Raw genomic sequence first — 18,206 nt, 5'->3', positions numbered from 1 at the left:
TCCATGGCCCCTGACTGCTTAGCGCTGGTGACTGGGGCAGGCGTGGCAGAGCTGAGCCGCTCTCCACTCCACGGCCCCTGACTGCTTAGCGCTGGTGACTGGGGCAGGCGCGGCAGAGCTGAGCCGCTCTCCGCTCCACGGCCCCTGACTGCTCAGCGCTGGTGACTGGGGCAGGCGCGGCAGAGCTGAGCCGCTCTCCGCTCCACGGCCCCTGACTGCTCAGCACTGGTGACTGGGGCAGGCCTGGCAGAGCCGAGCTGTTCTGTGCTCCACGGCCCGATGAGGCGAGCCGCAGCCGCCCCATGGGGAGAATCACCGTGAAAGCCGAATGTAGGCCCCAGCTGGGGCTACGCCAATGCAACGAGTAACAACGGTGGGAGAGGGGGCAGACAGGGAAGGGGGTCTTGGGGCTGGGGAAGGCCGCAGCCTTGGTTTTGAATGGCTCCCTCTGTGGGGCTGCCTCTATTTCCAAGACAACAGCACTGGGGGAGACAGTCAGGGGCTCCGGGTTTGGCGTATGCACTAGGGTTACCATATTTCAACAATCAAAAAAGAGGATGGGAGGAGCCCCGCCCTAGCCCCGCCCCCATCCTGTCCTAGCCCCGCCCCTGTCCTAGCCCCGCCCCTGCCCCTTCCACTCCCTCCCACTTCCTGCCCCCTCAGAACCCCCAACCCTCCCCCCCACTCCTTGTCCCCTGACTGCCCCGCAGGACTCCACCCCCTCCCTAAGCCTCCCTGCATCTTGTCCCCTGACTGCCCCCTCCTGAGACCTTCCCCACATCCTAACTGGCCCCCTAGGACCCTACCCCCTACCTGTCCCCTGACTGCCCCAACCCTTATCCACACCCCCACCCCCTGACAGCCCCCCCAGAACTCCTGACCCATCTAAACCCCTCTGCTCCCTGTCCCCTGACTGCCCCCTCCTGGGACCCCTGCTCCTAACTGCCCTCCAGAACCCCACCCCCTACCTAAGCCTCCCTGTTCCTTATCCCCTAACTGCCCCTTCCTAAGACCCCCCCGCAACTGTCCCCCAGGACCCTACCTCCTACCTGTACCCTGACTGCCCAAAACCTTATCCACCCTCCCCCAGAAAGCCCGCCCCGAACTCCCGACCCCCCCACCCGCTCCTTGTCCACTGACTGCCCCCTCCTGGGACCCCTGCTCCTAACTGCCCTCCAGAACCCCACCCCCTACCTAAGCCTCCCTGTTTCTTGTCCCCTAACTGCCCCCTCCTGAGACCCCCCCCACCTGTACGCTGACTGCCCAAAACCTTACACCCCCAACCCCCAGACAGCCCCCCCCCCGAACTCCCTGACCCATCCAACCCTCCCCCCTGCTCCCTGTCTCTTGACTACCCCCCCCAGAACCTCCCTGCCGCTTCTCTGGCCCCCGGCCCCCTTACTGTGCTGCAGAGCAGCGCGCTCCACAGCGGGGGAGGGCAGCAGGGTCGGAGCTCCAGACGGCGAACGGCGATCTGTGAATGCAGGGGGGGGGGGGGAGGGAGAGAGAGGAGGGGGAAGTGACGGAAGGGCTCGGGCTCTGGCTGTCGGAGCCCCGGCTGCTTTGTAAGCCGCGCGCACGCTCTGTATGAGGCGGGGAGGAGGGGAAGTCCGGACATTGACAAATTCCCCCCAGACGCTATTTTTAACCCGAAAAAGCCGGACGTGTCTGGGGGAATCCGGGGGAATGGTAACCCTAGTATGCACTCTAGGCTCCCCTAGCCCTAACACGGCTCTTCTCTACCGGCTTACCCCTGCCCACCCCCCTGCTCCCCGATCGACCCCTCCCAGCTCCAGCTCCTCTCCTGTTTGCCTGGGCATGTCTAGTTGTGTGCACACACAGAGGTGTGTGTCTGCGTGTGGATGCGGTTGTGGCGGTGTTTGCGTGGCCTCGGTGTGTTGTGTGGATCTTCCCATGTTGTGTGCGTCCAGGGACACGTCTGTGTGCGGTCCATTGGGTGTCTGCCTGCGGGGATGGCCGGCGTCTGCGCTGTGATTCGGCGGGAGGGGCGTGATGCTAACGCCACATGCTGAGCAGGAGGGGCCTGCGGTGAGGGCATCTGCATTGAGGCTCTCGGTAGATCCACAGAACCGGTGCAGCCGGAGCAGCAGCAGGGCCACCCTCCACTGAAGCGACTCTGCTCCCACGGCCTAGTCTGTGGCAGGTGCGGCCACCACCGGGCTGAGCGTCTAGCCCAGTCTGACTGGCAGGGCGGCAATCAGTGCCAGCGACCACGGGGATTTCTGTGCCGTGGACACAAGTTGGCCGCCAAGCAGCCATCCGGCGGGCCTGGCTGTCGGTCACTACTGGCCTGGTCTGCACTCGGTGTAGCCGCCTGGAGCAGAAAGGCCCCAGATCTGATCCTCCAGCCCCCACCTTTTACTGGGCTAGTCCTTGCCCCTCTTAGGCAGTAAAATAAGGAGGGACTAGGAAGACCCGGGACTGCTCACCGGGTTCTCTTGTTCTCTCCCAGCAGGCTGCTGTCGCCGGACTACACCGAGACGCACTACGCAGCCGGCGGGCAGTCGGTGACGCTGTCTCCCAACTACACCGTGAGTAGGGTGCCCGGCATTGCCAAGGGCAGAGATTTTGCAGTGGTGCTGGTGACTCTCTTCCCTCTGAGTCAGCGCTGAACCAGTGCCCGGCTCCGGGTGCTGTGCTCCTGGCGGCGCCGTCCCTTGAATGACCTGGAAAGCTCAGGATCTGTCCACGTTGTGGGCGTTATGGGTCTGGGGGCACTTTTTGCAAGCTTGGGAGTGTTTGTCGCAAGCAAATTTCACCCAGCGCAAATTATTGCATTCTACCTATTTATAACCCCCTTCACTTCCTGTCCCAAACTATCATGTGGTGCCACTGTTAAACAGCTGCCATGTTCCACCCCAGAGGTGGCTGCATTTCTATGGTGGGCAAAGTGATACCTGTGTAGCGCTTGTACCTAATCTGGGAAAGGGGAGTGGAAAAGAGATTTTTACGGTGTGTGCCTAGCCGGCCCAGCTGGACTCGGGGGGTTTTGGGAGGTGCTCAGATATCATGATGAGTCCCTAGAGAGCTCGCTAGACAGCTTCATGCTTGTACAGTGCTTTGGGGTCTTGTGGGATGAGAGGAGCGGGGTAAATGTACAGGTCAGGTAGTTGTCGTGTCTGCCCAGTCACTCATGGAAGAGACTGTCTGGTGTAAATCAGGATCATTCCCTTGAAATCACTGGAGCTTGCCGATTTACACCAGCTGAGAATCTGGCCTCTATCTCTCTAGGCTCCCTGCCGCCAGCATCTTTCACCAGCGCTGCGCTAATCGGTGACGCGCCACCTCTCGCATCTCCTCCCTCTCACCAGCCTGTGTCCTATCGCCTCCAGATCAGAGGTGCTGACCCTCCAGGGGTGCAGGCTGGTAGGAATGGAGGATAGCAGTGGCTGTCAGGGTCACCCCTTCAATATAAGTCGCAGCCTATAAGTCACAATACAAGCCAAACCACGGAGAAGAAGGATGGTCCAACGGCCAGAGCTCTAACCTGGCACTTGGGAGATATGGGTTCCATTCCTTGTTCCCCCACAGCCCTCCTATGTCACCTTGGGTGACTCACTTAGCCTCTCTGTGCCTCAGTTTCCCCCTCTGTACCATTGGGATAATAGCACTGCCTCCCAGGGGTGTTGGGAGGATACTGCAGCAAAGCCTGGGAGGCACTCGGATTCGGTGGTGATGGGAGGACCAGATAAGTCCCATAGATGCATAGACAGGCTTCCATCAGGACCACAGTGCAGGGGTGTGTATGGTTTGTGGAGATTTCTGCGGGATGGGACTGTCGCTGTTTGCTTGCAGACTCTCTGAGGAGCCGCTGTATGACTCTGGTTTCGGGAGTCCTGCTTTATTGGGGGTTGCTTATGGCACCCAGAGGCTAGGGGACCCCCCAGAGTAATAATATAAACCCCTCCCAGCCGGGTTCTTGGGCATTGAACGGTCAATAAAGACTTCAGGGTGGCTCACTGTCCCCATCTGACTGTTCCTGTTGAGGAGCTGCTCGGCTCCCGCGCTGAGGCGATGGCCATGGAAACCCCCATATACCAACACGCGCTGCGGGAGTGGAAACTGAGGCACTCCGCAGTCGAGCGACTTGAAGCACAGCCGGTGAGTGTAGCGGCAGGAATGGAACCCAGGAGTCCTGACTCCCAAGCAGCTGCTGTGACCACCGGACAGCACACCCTGCCTGTGTAGCTCCACAGGGCCGACATGGCTGCTGTGTTGGGGGGCCGCCGAGGGCTGTGGCTGGTTTACGGCACGGATTCTCAAAGGGTGTGAGCACTCCAGCTGACTTCATCACCGCACAGAAAGACGGTCAGATATGACTATCACAGGGGCCATCCAAGCCCCTTAGACAGTCTCCTTACCCAGAGCTGTTCTCTGCTGAACTCCCAGACCTTGGGCACCATCTTCTTCTGCATATGGCTGACAGTGGCTTTCAAACCTCAACGTGCCGCAGTGTTTCAAACTTTGCAATTCAAACAGTGCGGGGAAAACGCTGACACATTTTGTGACATTTCCCCCTGGTTTGTAACCAACTCTCAAAGTAAAAAAGAAAGACAGACACGCGCCACATTTTGAAAAACAGGGGAAACATGGGGGAGGAAAATTCACCAAATTCCCTCTCCCATTTGTTTTGCTGTTTGACCAGCTCTCTGCTTTTCAGATCCTGTCCTAAATTTGCAGGTTGTTTCTGGGCTCTGTGGATTAGCAGAGGTGGGCACAATGCCTTTGCCAGGTATCCCTTACCTCCGCTCTGGCATGGCACTGTCAGCTAACCTCGCCCGAACTGGGGAAGAGGTGGGTGTGGGAAAGACCGTTTGATTTACCAGACGGACTCCCTCTCTTTAGGCTCCCACCGGATAGACAGGGCAAACAGCCCTGAAGTGGAGCTGTCGTAGCGAAAGGAAGTGGGTGGATGGATGGAGCCAGGGGGAAAGTCAATCCCTTGCAGAAAGCCTGCTGCACCGATTCTGCCATCCCCCAGGACCACACTGCCATCACACAGTTGGAGCAAAACTGGATTCTGTTACAAGGCCGGATCCTGCTGTCTGGTTTCAAGCCCCATTGGTTTCAGTGGCGAGCCCTGTTTAGCAACTGATGGCACGAAGCAGTTGCTGTCTGGCCAGGCAGCGTTAGTAGGGGCCAGGCTGTGCTAAAGATATTTAAAAACCACGTTGGAGCCCCAGTGCACCTCACGTCCAATGCATTCCGGTCTGTTTCTCTACAGGCAGAGGTGATCCTAAATCTCTCTCTCCCACACACCCACCCACCCCGCTGCGGGCCGAACGGGGTGTTAGAAACCAGCTGGTCTGGCACCAGACTTGAATTGTGGTTACAGCCACAGTTCTGTGGCCAGGGGAGATGGGGCCACAGGCTGCCGAGGAGCCCCCGGGTCTGCCCCACCCACCACTTCCTTGCTGTCATTGTTAGAGCCTCAATATTAAGTCTCTCTCTCTCTCTCTCTCTCTCTCTCTTTTTCTTTAAGATACTCTGTCACCAGGGCATCATCCCTCCATGTCTAACATGTGATACCCTGAGGACAGGCTGCTTAGACTATCTGTCCCCCACTCATCTCCCACACCCCAAATCACAAAGCTGGCCCGAGCATGGTTTCTCCAGACCCATGGAGCCCTGCTTCTCCTCCCTTCCCTGGGCCAGGCTGCTGGGGGCAGGCTCCTCCGGCCGGGGGCTGTGGTGTGATGACATTGGGATGCCAGGTCGGCTGAAAGCGTGTTCCCCGAAGCTCAGGTTCGCTTGGCCAGGCCCGTGCAGATCCCGCTGATCTCGTTTCCCCTCCGCTGTGGGTGCAGCTCTCTCAAGGGCAGCTCTGCCCCAAGCCCCCCACGAGTGGGCACAGTCCAGCCCCCAGACAGCTTTGCATTGAGGCTGCCTGCTTTGAAAGAGGGGGCCCCGATGTGCAGACGTAGGCCTCCGAGGCTGATAACTGGACACCCTCCCCTCCCAACGCGGCACGCCGTGGGCCTGCTTGTGTGAGCAGCCGGGTGACCTGTTTTCCCTGGCAGCGGGGCTGACGCATGTAGCGTTAGGAATGCGAGCAGCACGTGGCTGCCTGTGTCTCTTGGACGGGATACACAGGGCCGGCTCTAGGTTTTTTGCCGCCCCAAGCAAAAAAAATTTTGTCTGCCCTCCGTCCCAGCCCTGGGCTCGTCGCCGCACCCCCCTGCCACCCCAGCCCTGGGCTCTCCCCACCACCCGCACCCCCTTGCCGCCCCAGCCCTGGGCTCACCCCCCCCCCACATACACACCCTGCCACCCTAGCTCTGGGCTTCCCCCTACTCCCCCACCATTGCCCCCCACACACACCTCCTGCCGCCCCAGCCCTGGGCTCTTCCCCCCCCCCCACACCCCCCCCCCCGCACCCTCCTTCCGCCGCAGCCCTGAGTCACTGGTAACTCACTCCCAGGGCGGGTCATTCAGCAGGAATTTTAGATGTGCACAGAACACAGACAGGATTGGTTCCCATATGGCTACAGAACTGCAGTAAAGTGGAACAGTTTTCAGCTTGTGTGATTGGAGGATATCTGGATGCACATTATAAGATTGTCCTACATAAATGAGGAAAAGTTGAGGTGCCTTTATTATTCTTTTGTTCCTCTCTTTCTTTCTATGGGGAATTTGCCAATGCAATATCACTGTCTTCCTTTTAAACAAACAAACAAACCAACAAAAAGGCAATGGCTGATCGCAATTCCAGTCCTGATAACCACTGGGAAGCATTTCTTGCTCAATTTTATCCTACTTTTTCTATAGCAAGTTACAGTGGATCAGTATATTTGATTTGGGAGAAATGAAGTAACAGCTGCCCAAACTGAGCTTGAGCACTCCTGAATTTTGAGGTGTTCAAATCTGGAAGGCAGGTGCTGGGGGGGGGAGGGGGCTGTGGCTCCGCAGGGGAGCACGGCAGCATGTATGCAGCAGTGTGTCTGGCGCTGTGCGAAGCCAGACACGCTGGTCTGAGTGGCCCGGTAAGGGGGCTGGGGGGTTGGAGAAGGAGTAGGGGGTTCCGGGGGGGCAGTCAAGGGACAGGGAGCGGGGGGGTTGGATGGGGCAGAGATTTGGGGGGCAGTCAGGGGCAGGGAGAAGGGGGGGTTAGATGGGTCAAGGGTTTGGGGGGCCGTCAGGGGACAGGCAGCAGTTGGATAGGCATGGGAGTCCCAGGGGTTTGTCAGGGGACAGGTAGGGGGTGGGATCCTAGGGGGGGAAGTTGGGGGGGGTCTCAGGAGGGGGCAGTTGGGGACAAGGAGAAGGGGGGTGGGGTCCCGGGAGGGGGCAATCAGGGGACAAGGACCAGTGGGGCTTAGATAGGGGATAGGGTCCTGGGGGGCAGTTGGGGCAGGGGTCCCGGGAGGGGGTGATCAGGGGACAGGGAGCAGGGGGGGTTGGATGGGTTGGGGTTTCTGTGGGGGGCAGTCGGAGGGGGTGGATGGTGGCAGGGTGGGGCTACCCTCCCTCCCCGTGGAGTGTCCTATTTTTTGAATGTTAAAATATGGTCTCCCTGCCCTTCCCAGCGCAGCTCTCCATTCACAGCAGGCTGCAGCATGAGGTCTCAGCTTCCTCACTCCCTCCCCCTCTTTCCTGTTGGTAGCGGCCAAGGGAATGCTGGGAAATGTAGTTCTTTCCCTGCTCCAGGGCTGGCTCTATAGGCAGGGAGCTAACCAAGGAACTACAGCTCCCAGGGCCCCCTGTTGGTTCTCAGCTCCCAGGCTGGATCCCTGCCGCCCCTGCAAATGGGCTGCCCCAAGCACGTGCTTGCTTTGCTGGTGCCTAGAGCCGCCCCTGGGGATACAGCACCTCCCATCCCAGGGAAAGAAACACGCAGCAGAAGGCAGCTGCTTTCCTCCAGCTCCCTGTTCTGCTCCCGCCTCCCCCATCTGGTCTTCCCACACGGCCCGCCTCAGGCCTTCCTGCCCTTCTGCCAGCGTCTCACTCCGTCCCTCCGCCTCGTGGGTATCCACCTTCCCTGCGTCACACAATGGCCGGCCTTCGAATTGTCCTCGCTGGCTGTGCCGCAGCTTGCGGGGAGATGGTGGTTAAAGCAAGGGGCAGGAGTCGGAAGCCCCTGGTTCTGTTCCCGACTCTGCCGCTGACCTGCTAAGTGACCTTGGGCGAGTCACCGCCCTGCCCCGTGCCTCAGTTTCCCCATCTGCTGAGCGGGCATAATGATACTCATCCACTTTTGTAAAGTGAAGTGAGAGTTCGGTCCAGGAGGCCCAAGTCCAGTGACCTTTGGGAACCAGACTCGTGGTCAGTCTGGCTTTGTTCTCGCAGCTGGGTGGGGTTTATTCTCTGGGGTGGGGATTATTTCCCCTTCGGGCTGCCTGGTGTATAGCCCACAGCTACAGGAGCAAGGTGCTCTGATCACCTGGGCAGACGCACTGTGGGGCTCCTGGTCCAGCTCACGTGGAAGTCACTGGCGAAACGCTCCTTGCCTTTGATGGGAGTGCGATTGGGCCTGGACAGGACAGGTGGCTGAATTTGGTGCAGTCCATCACATGGCCTACGCGGGGCACAGACAAGGTGTGTTTAATTCCCCACCCTTAGATGCAGTGGGTTGGCAAGTGACATGATTTAGGCTTGGCTTGGGGCCACAGCAGGGTTGGTTTGTCACCGAACAGCGGGTGGGAGTACCAAGCGGCAGGGTCTGTTTGTCTGATGGCCAATGGTAGCCAATCAATGCTGTCTGTTGCCCTTTTCCCAGGATCACTGTTATTACCACGGCCACGTGCGAGGGTACCAGGACTCCTGGGTGGTTCTCAGCTCCTGCTCGGGGATCAGGTAAGGAGGAGAGTTTGGCATGCGGGTGGAGGGGAACTGGGGGCAGGGTGCGGGCTCAGTCTGTGTCGCACAATGGAGGAGGGAACTCCCAGCAGGGAAAGCACAGTTCATACATTGTAGTCAAGGTCCTTGTTCCTCCTGGCCAAGCTGATGAATATCCACATGGCCTGTGAAGCCTGGACCCCCAGCCCGCCGACGGGACCACTGCTCTTCACGTTCACACAGAGAGGTTCTCTGGCCCGTGTTGTGCAGCATGTCGCACTAGGTGATCCCAGTGGTCCCTTCTGACGGAAACTATAAAACATCCTGCTTCCAAACTCCTTTCGACCAGGGGGCCAATCAACCCCCCCGAGACCCCACAGCAGAACCAACAAGGAAAACTCCAAATGAAACCAACGCACCTAACATGCCGAGCGTCGAGCTGACCTCGCCGAGTGTGTTCTCTGCTGTTTGTCTGGGACAGACGCACCACTCTGAAGCGAGCGAGGCGCTTCTCTGCACTTGATTTTTTTTCATCGCTTCCCTGCCCCAGTCAGGTGCAGTGGTGCAAAGGACGCTGCTGTGGACAAGACTGTAAGATCATCTGGACACAGTTGCCCTGATGCCACAGTGATGGGCACAGCATAAGACGCTGGATGGCTAGCTAGAGACTTTGGCCCAGTTTCTCCATTGCTTTGTGCCTTTGGGCACCGTTCTGACCTGGGAGTTTGTTACAGGTGCTCTACCCTGATGTAATTGACTATGCAAAACGCAGGGCAGTGGAACATGGGGCTCTTTGTCAGTAAAGTGCCGGACACGCTATAAACAATCTTCTCTAGCAACCGCTGATCGGATGGGTCGGGAATCTCCTGTGGAACTGGCTCGCTTTGCGATTTAACTCCCCTCTGCCGTTTTGGTGTAAAAGGCCAACGTGCCAGGCACGGCCCCTAATGGCAGAATCCGTGTGACTGGCTAGAGGTGAGGATGGAGCTGTCTCCCAAGGCTGGAGCCGTGTGGAAATTTACCAGCAGATCGATAGAATTGGCTAATGTTGGTAGCACTTTAGATAAAGTGAGGAGGGTTGAGGGGGAGGCCGTCTAAGCAATTGGTCTGTCTGTCTAGGTCGTTGCCTCTCACTCGTCACTGGGAGCATGAGGGCAATGTGGCCTAGTGGATAGAGCTCTGGACTGGGGCTTAGAAGTCCTGCGCTTCCTATGACCTATTTCCATTGCTGGCTCTGCCACTGGCCTATAGGGTGACCTTGGGCAAATCACTTTCCCACTCCGTGCCTCGGTTTCCCCGTCGGTACAATGGAGCTAATGACACCGACCTCCTTTGAAAGCACTGTGGAAGAGCTGGGGATCAGCGTCTGAATGCCTAGGTGGTTAAATAATGAAATCTGGCAGGGCTTCCAGCCTTCATGGTTCAGGAGGAGGAGGAGGAAAAACGTTACCCTATTGTTCAGCGCTGCCCTCAGCTCTCTGGCGACAGCAGGAGGATTAAGGACATGGCAGATTCTGGCCCACATCTCAAACAATCCAAGCAGGTGAAGTAATCGCCCAGCTATGTGCACATGTGATTTCGATTTGATGGGGGAATGTTATGGACGGTGGGGCCAGCCTCTCAGCTGGACGGCCTGGGTGTCGGCTTTCATCTGACGCAGGATTCCTGCAACTGACCGCGACAGCGGTGGAGGATTCGTCAGCTGGGGGATTTCATTTGATGTTTGTTCTCCTTTGGGCCATAAAGATGCCAAGGTCTCTGCTGACTGCAGGGGTCTGTTTTCTAGCACTCTGGGCCCGCTCTCTTGCTCACGCGTGCGCCCTGGCTTGCAGTGGTTGCTTGGGGTAAATGGCTTTGTGTGAGCACCAGATTCCTGGTTTGGGCCCTGCATTGTCAGCAGCTCAGAGTTTGCATGATCTAGCTGGTTGTGCAGCTTCCCTGGTGGGGCATGCTGGGGCGGGGCAGGGGACGAGCTAGCGCGTGAGTCCTTTGTTACTGCCGGTGCGCCAAAACGGTTCAGATCAAATCAGTAAGGAGCGAGCGAGGCCCCTAGCTACAGAGCGAGCTGTTCCTTTCCAAGGCATGAAATTGTTGGATCCATTTATTCACGGCTGTTTATTCATTCGCTGGTTCATCGGCATCTCTTCCCATATCTCTGTCTGTCCCACCTCTCCAAATGCCTGCCCCTTGCCCTAATCCTCCATCTGAATTTCTCTCGCCTGCTCGCATTGTTTCCACACCCACTTCTGACTTGTGCCACCCTTTCCCCTAGGCATTTTGGGCTATATAAGTAAGAGCATTGCCAGCAGATCGAGGGACGTGATCATTCCCCTCTATTCGGCATTGGTGAGGCCTCATCTGGAGTACTGTGTCCAGTTTTGGGCCCCACACTACAAGAAGGATGTGGAAAAATTGGAAAGAATCCAGCGGAGGGCAACAAAAATAATTAGGGGGCTGGAGCACATGATTTATGAGGAGAGGCTGAGGGAACTGGGATTTTTTAGTCTGCAGAAGAGAAGAATGAGGCGGGATTTGATAGATGCTTTCAACTACCTGAAAGGGGTTTCCAAAGAGGATGGATCTAGACTGTTCTCAGTGGTACCAGATGACAGAACAAGGAGCAATGGTCTCAAGTTGCAGTGGGGGAGGTTTAGGTTGGATATCAGGAAACACTATTTCACTAGGAGGGTGGTGAAGCACTGGAATGGGTTCCCTAGGGAGGTGGTGGAATCTCCTTCCTTAGAGGTTTTTAAGGCCCGGCTTGACAAAGCCCTGGCTGGGATGATTTAGCTGGTGCTGGTCCTGCTTTGAGCAGGGGGTTGGACTAGATGACCTCCTGAGGTCCTTTCCAGCCCTGAGATTCTATGATTCTAACAGCCCCCAGGGAATGCTTGCCAAGCAACTCCTGCCTTCCCTTTCAAAGTCCTCCCTGACGCCCCCACCTTCATGTAGCAGATGTAAAGCGCACACGCCACTCTGTGCCTGATCCGTACTAATCCAGTGAGTGCCCACAGACTGCACGCCAACAGGCTGTTGTGTTGGGCCCCGATCCAGCACAGCATTTCAGTGACACGCATGACGTTAACGTGTAATTAGAAGTTACTGGAACTGCTCACGTTCTAAAGCTAGGCCCACACATAAGTGCTTTGCTGGGTCAGAGCCCTCGCGCATGTTCTTAGGGCATGTCTCTGCTCTGCTCCCCTGGTTAACTTGGTCAGAGTTGCCCTTGAACTCCTCATGTGCAGAAAGTGACTGGCTTGTTCCCTTTCCATTCACGTCTCTCCTCTCTTCGTTGCCAGCGGCCTGATCGTGCTGAATGCCAACGATAGCTACTACTTGAAACCCCTGGGGACCCCGGAACCCGAGCATCACATCCTCTATAGGGCAGAGCACTTGCCAGTCGAAGGCGGGACTTGTGGGCATAGCGGCCTGTTAGGAAGCAGCATAGCTGACATTGCCAGACTCGTCAGGCCGGTACATCGGCGGGTAAGTCTTTGCTTTCCTTTCGCTGCCCTGTTAAATGGTCCTTACCTGTGCGGAGGCAGGTGAGAGCTGCGGGCAGCTCCCCAGGTGTGGCCGTATAAAGCCGGGTGCGATAACTGCTCCCTCCTGCGGTCGTGCCACCGTGTGCAGTGAGCTTGTAGACGCTAACCGTGGTCAGATCTGGTTTGTGCTTGGACGGGAGCTCTCTAAGGGGGAAACAAATGTAGCAGGAAGCGGTGCTGGTGGATTAGCAGCTGGCGTTCTTCCCTCTGGGCTGGGATGGAGCCCAGTTCACTAGCACGGTGTTAAAAGTTGCTCTGGTTTGGATGAAATGTGAAACTGAACACTGGGCAATAAAGATCCCATAGCGGGTTCTGCAAGATATGGGCGGTTAACGTTGGTGTTACGGTCCTGTTACAGATCAGCAAATTGCATCTGAGCCGCCAAGATTTTTTTTTTTGCTGCTCTGTGCCTCGGTTTCCCTCTCTCTGAACGTTTCCCCATCACTGTTCAGTGCACGTGAGCTTGAATGTCAAGATTGGGGTTGCTGAGAATTTGGACTGAGTCCTGTCTGTTGCACTTGCTTCCTTTTCCTCCTTTCTCGTGACGCTTGCGATTTGTTGTGCAGGCAAAGAGAGACACCTGGAGGACCCTGAAGTACATGGAGCTGTTCATTGTCGCCGATTACACCCTGGTGAGCACTTAACTCTCAGAAACTGGCTCCAATTGATCGTCAGCTGGAGGAACACGGACGACTGTCAGGGAGGGAGGCTGGATGCTGGGACAGCGTGGTCTTTGTCAGTCATTCAGAAGAGCCAGGATCCCTGTCTTTCTGTCAGGTTTTTATTTTTTCTCTGTCCTTTGGAATAGCCAAGATCGATCATATCTATCCATCCATCCATGATAATTATATCCACTCTTAATCTTCCAGTGGTACCCAGAAAGTACCTGTCATCATTACGTTATAGGGCCCACAAGTGTGCTGGGTGACAGGCAGAGAAAACAGATCTCTGCCCCCAAGGACTTGAGATGTAACCGAAATGTCTGACCGAGTGGGGCAAAGGAGAGGTGGGGCTGCAGAGGAAACGAGCGCCCTTTGGATTAAAGGTTCCTTTTATAAAGGGTTAATAAATGCTTAATAGATAGTGTAATAAATGGTTAATTGTTACAGAGGTTTACAGAGGCCAGCAGGTCAATAGGTGGCTAATGACCAGGGCTTACAACCATGTATAACACACATGCCCCAGGTCTGTAATATGCTTATAATGTCGGTTGATCCATTTGTGAACCCTCGATGAATGGAGCCTTAGCACTAAAGGAGAGCGAGGATCAGATTGCCCCGTTGACTCGGTGTGAGGGTGCGTTCCTCCTGGCAGTCAGACTTAACAAAACGGCACCGGTTCTAACACACCTTGTCTGGAGTCCAGAGCCGGCCCCGGAGCTTCCTGCAGCCGCAGGAGGTTCCCAGAGGTGGAGGTGGGTCCGATCTTCCGAGTGCCCCTGCTCGGGGCTCCTATCTGCTAGTCCCAGCTGTGCAGGGGAAGAACAGGACTTGCTCTTCCCCTGCACAGCCGCTTTAGGGGAGATATCGGACCCACCTCCAGGTGCTTCTCCCGGGTCGACCAGAACTGCATTTCTCAGCAAATAAACGATTTGTCTGAAAACCTGTGCCCGGCTTTCTCCACAGTCCTCCCACCTTGTTCCCCTGCCACCACCTGCGTTGACTTTCCTCCGTCCCTTTGCGTTCACTTGTAAGGAACAACCGTACTTATTTAAAAACATTCCCCGGGGCCCACACTGCGCTCTGTCTAAATTAATGGGGAAACTATTTCTGATTCTATAAGTATAACTTCAGCACAGGAAGCAACGGTCAACGCTCTTAGGGTACGTCTTCACTTACCGGAGGGTCCGGTGGCAGGCAATCGATGTTCTGGGGTCGATTTAAGATGTCTTAACCAGACGCGATAAATCGATCCCGGATTGATCCCGGAAGTGCTCGCCGTCGACGCCGGTACTCCAGCTCGGCGAGAGGAGTACGCGGCATCGACGGGGGACGTCTGGACCCGCGGTAAGTTCGGACTAAGGTACTTCGAATTCAGCTACGTTATTCGTACCTTAGTCCGAAGTGGGGACTTAGTGGGGACCAGGCCTTAGTAATCTGCTTAAAAAAAATGTTGCAGACTGTCTTTATGTCTATATAAATTCAAACTTTGTGGTTCAAGAACTGTTCTATTAAATTGAAATTTTTTAAAAAAATCATTGGAAAACTGCTAAGAAAAAAAAATTGGTCCAAAAAAACCCAATGTACTGTGCAGTATTTAGACTCTAATGGCACAAAAGTGTTTAATTTAGGCAATGGGTGTATTTGTGTATTTTAAAAAAGTATAACAATAAAAGGCCCAATTAAGTCATGTAAATGTAATGTCACAAAGGTCATTATTAATACAATTATTTACCAAGGTCCTTTATTTAAAAAAAAAAAAGTTTAAAAACCAAAAAATGGTCCTTTTAATTTAAAAATACATTACCAATTAATTTTTTTTATTGTTTTTAAAAGCAAAAAAATCAGGCAATATGCAAAAAATGTATCTGTCTGCTCAGCTAAAAAATATAAACATTTTAATCCACAATGGTCAAATATTAAAATAAAAAAAAATTGGTAATTTCTCATTGGTACACCTCTACCCCAATATAACGCTGTCCTCGGAAGCCAAAAAATCTTACCGCGTTATAGGTGAAATGGCGTTATGTTGAACTTGCTTTGATCCACCGGAGTGCGCAGCCCCGCTCTGGAGCACTGCTTTACCGCGTTATATTCGAATTTGTCTTATATCGGGTCGTGTTGTATCGGGGTAGAGGTGTATAATGTTTTTTAAAAATGATCTCCCAGTGTCACAGCTCTGTTAAATGTAATGCTACATCCTACTGTAATAATATTTGCATTAATAATTTTGTTAACCTATGTTTATACTGCCAAATAAAAAAGCAACAACAAGTTTTAAAGCAAGTGATATATACAATTGAATTGCTTGCAAAATTAGAAAGTGATACAATAATGAATGGCATTTAATCATGTATCAAGAAGGGAGAATGTTGGGAGATTTATATATAATATAAAAATCAATATACATTGTGATTCATATCTATCCATGTAATATGTTATAGGTCGGGTCGGCAACCTTTCAGAAGTGATGTGCCGAGTCTTCATTTATTCACTCTGATTTAAGGTTTCGCGTGCCAGTAATACATTTTAACGTTTTTAGAAGGTCTCTTTTTATAAGTCTATAATATATAACTAAACTATTGTTGTATGTAAGTAAATAAGGTTTTTAAAATGTTTAAGAAGCTTCATTTAAAATTAAATTAAAATGCAGAGCCTCCCGGACCGGTGGCCAGGACCCGGGCAGTGTGAGTGCCACTGAAAACCAGCTCGCATATTGCCTTCGGCACGCGTGCCATAGGTTGCCTACCCCGTTTAGGTCATTGAGGCCTGGTATGAATGACGCTGGCTTGACATTAATGTGTGCGTTGAAAGTTAGCAACTGAAGCAAGGACTTAAGGTCAAGGACTATTAGAACTCTTTGTGCAAAAACAATCTTACGTTCCGAGAAAAATATGGAAAAAAAAGCATTCAAAGTATCGTATACCAACACTGTCCGGTATCTGCTTGCTCCCCATCCCGTAGAAAAACTTCTATTGCGGGTCTAACACTCCGATGATCAGGCTCACAAATCAGTCCTGGGAGAGACGGGGTGACTGCAGGGGTATGTAAAAGTCAGCGTCAAAGGACGGGCACCTGGCTCGATGAAGCACGGCTGTCCGTGCCCTGTTCCTGAGTCACTGCCTTGGAAGAGCTCAGAGGGGTGGATTTTATATAGGACTTCCCATGTACAAAGCACATGACAGACATGAGCAAAATCATCCAAAGCCCAAGATTTGGTGGTGATGGGGGACTTCAACTATCCGGATATATGTTGGGAAAATAACACAGCGGGGCACAGACTATCCAACAAATTCTTGGACTGCATTGGAGACAACTTTTTATTTCAGAAGGTTGAAAAAGCTACTAGGGGGGAAGCTGTTCTAGACTTGATTTTAACAAATAGGGAGGAACTCGTTGAGAATGTGAAAGTAGAAGGCAGCCTGGGTGAAAGTGATCATGAAATCATAGAGTTTGCAATTCTAAGGAAGGGTAGAAGGGAGAACAGCAAAATAGAGACAATGGATTTCAGGAAGGCAGATTTTGGGAAGCTCAGAGAGCTGATAGGTAAGGTCCCATGGGAATCAAGACTGAGGGGAAAAACAACTGAGGAGAGTTGGCAGTTTTTCAAAGGGACACTATTAAGGGCCCAAAAGCAAGCTATTCCGCTGGTTAGGAAAGATAGAAAATGTGGCAAAAGACCACCTTGGCTTAACCACGAGATCTTGCACGATCTAAAAAATAAAAAGGAGTCATATAAAAAATGGAAACTAGGACAGATTACAAAGGATGAATATAGGCAAACAACACAGGAATGCAGGGGCAAGATTAGAAAGGCAAAGGCACAAAATGAGCTCAAACTAGCTACGGGAATAAAAGGAAACAAGAAGACTTTTTATCAATACATTAGAAGCAAGAGGAAGACCAAAGACAGGGTAGGCCCACTGCTTAGTGAAGAGGGAGAAACAGTAACAGGAAACTTGGAAATGGCAGAGATGCTTAATGACTTCTTTGTTTCGGTCTTCACCGAGAAGTCTGAAGGAATGCCTAACATAGTGAATGCTAATGGGAAGGGGGTAGGTTTAGCGGATAAAATAAAAAAAGAACAAGTTAAAAATCACTTAGAAAAGTTAGATGCCTGCAAGTCACCCGGGCCTGATGAAATGCATCCTAGAATACTCAAGGAGCTAATAGAGGAGGTATCTGAGCCTCTAGCTATTATCTTTGGAAAGTCATGGGAGACGGGAGAGATTCCAGAAGACTGGAAAAGAGCAAATATAGTGCCCATCTGTAAAAAGGGAAATAAAAACAACCCAGGAAACTACAGACCAGTTAGTTTAACTTCTGTGCCAGGGAAGATAATGGAGCAAGTAATTAAGGAAATCATCTGCAAACACTTGGAAGGTGGTAAGGTGATAGGGAACAGCCAGCATGGATTTGTGAAGAACAAATCATGTCAAACCAATCTGATAGCTTTTTTTGATAGGATAACGAGCCTTGTGGATAAGGGTGAAGCAGTGGATGTGGTATACCTAGACTTTAGTAAGGCATTTGATACGGTCTCGCATGATATTCTTATAGATAAACTAGGCAAATACAATTTAGATGGGGCTACTATAAGGTGAGTGCATAACTGGCTGGATAACCGTACTCAGAGAGTAGTTATTAATGGTTCCCAATCCTGCTGGAAAGGTATAATGAGTGGGGTACCGCAGGGGTCTGTTTTGGGACCGTCTCTGTTCAATATCTTCATCAACGACTTAGATATTGGCATAGAAAGTACGCTTATTAAGTTTGCGGATGATACCAAACTGGGAGGGATTGCAACTACTTTGGAGGACAGGGTCATAATTCAAAATGATCTGGACAAATTGGAGAAATGGTCTGAGTTAAACAGGATGAAGTTTAACAAAGACAAATGCAAAGTGCTCCACTTAGGAAGGAAAAATCAATTTCACACATACAGAATGGGAAAAGACTGTCTAGGAAGGAGTACGGCAGAAAGGGATCTAGGGGTTATAGTGGACCACAAGCTAAATATGAGTCAACAGTGTGATGCTGTTGCAAAAAAAGCAAACATGATTCTGGGATGTATTAACAGGTGTGTTGTGAGCAAGACACGATAAGTCAGTCTTCTGCTCTGGTTAGGCCTCAGCTGGAGTATTGTGTCCAGTTCTGGGCGCCGCATTTTAAAAAAGATGTGGAGAAATTGGAAAGGGTCCAAAGA

At 53.0% G+C, this 18,206-nt stretch overlaps 1 protein-coding gene across 3 annotated transcripts in view; it reads left to right on the top strand.

Moving 5' to 3' along the window:
* The window catches only part of ADAM33 (ADAM metallopeptidase domain 33), a 76,420-nt gene that overhangs the window by 36,050 nt on the left and 22,164 nt on the right, over positions 1-18,206 (top strand). The window contains exons 4-7 of one of the 3 annotated variants that reach the window (XM_065597302.1): positions 2,474-2,552; positions 8,738-8,814; positions 12,096-12,282; positions 12,908-12,973. In XM_065597302.1, the coding sequence (XP_065453374.1) occupies positions 2,474-2,552; positions 8,738-8,814; positions 12,096-12,282; positions 12,908-12,973 (409 nt within the window). Of the gene's footprint in view, positions 1-2,473; positions 2,553-8,737; positions 8,815-10,096; positions 10,340-12,095; positions 12,283-12,907; positions 12,974-18,206 lie in introns of those variants that run through there. The other 2 variants (XM_042855617.2, XM_065597303.1) reach the window with 2 other exon arrangements.

This window comes from Chrysemys picta, chromosome 5 (genome assembly GCF_011386835.1).
Source record: "Chrysemys picta bellii isolate R12L10 chromosome 5, ASM1138683v2, whole genome shotgun sequence".
NCBI classification, from domain to species: Eukaryota; Metazoa; Chordata; order Testudines; family Emydidae; genus Chrysemys; species Chrysemys picta.
Note: the sequence above shows the minus strand (reverse complement) of the source record. Positions and strands in the feature narration are given on the sequence as shown.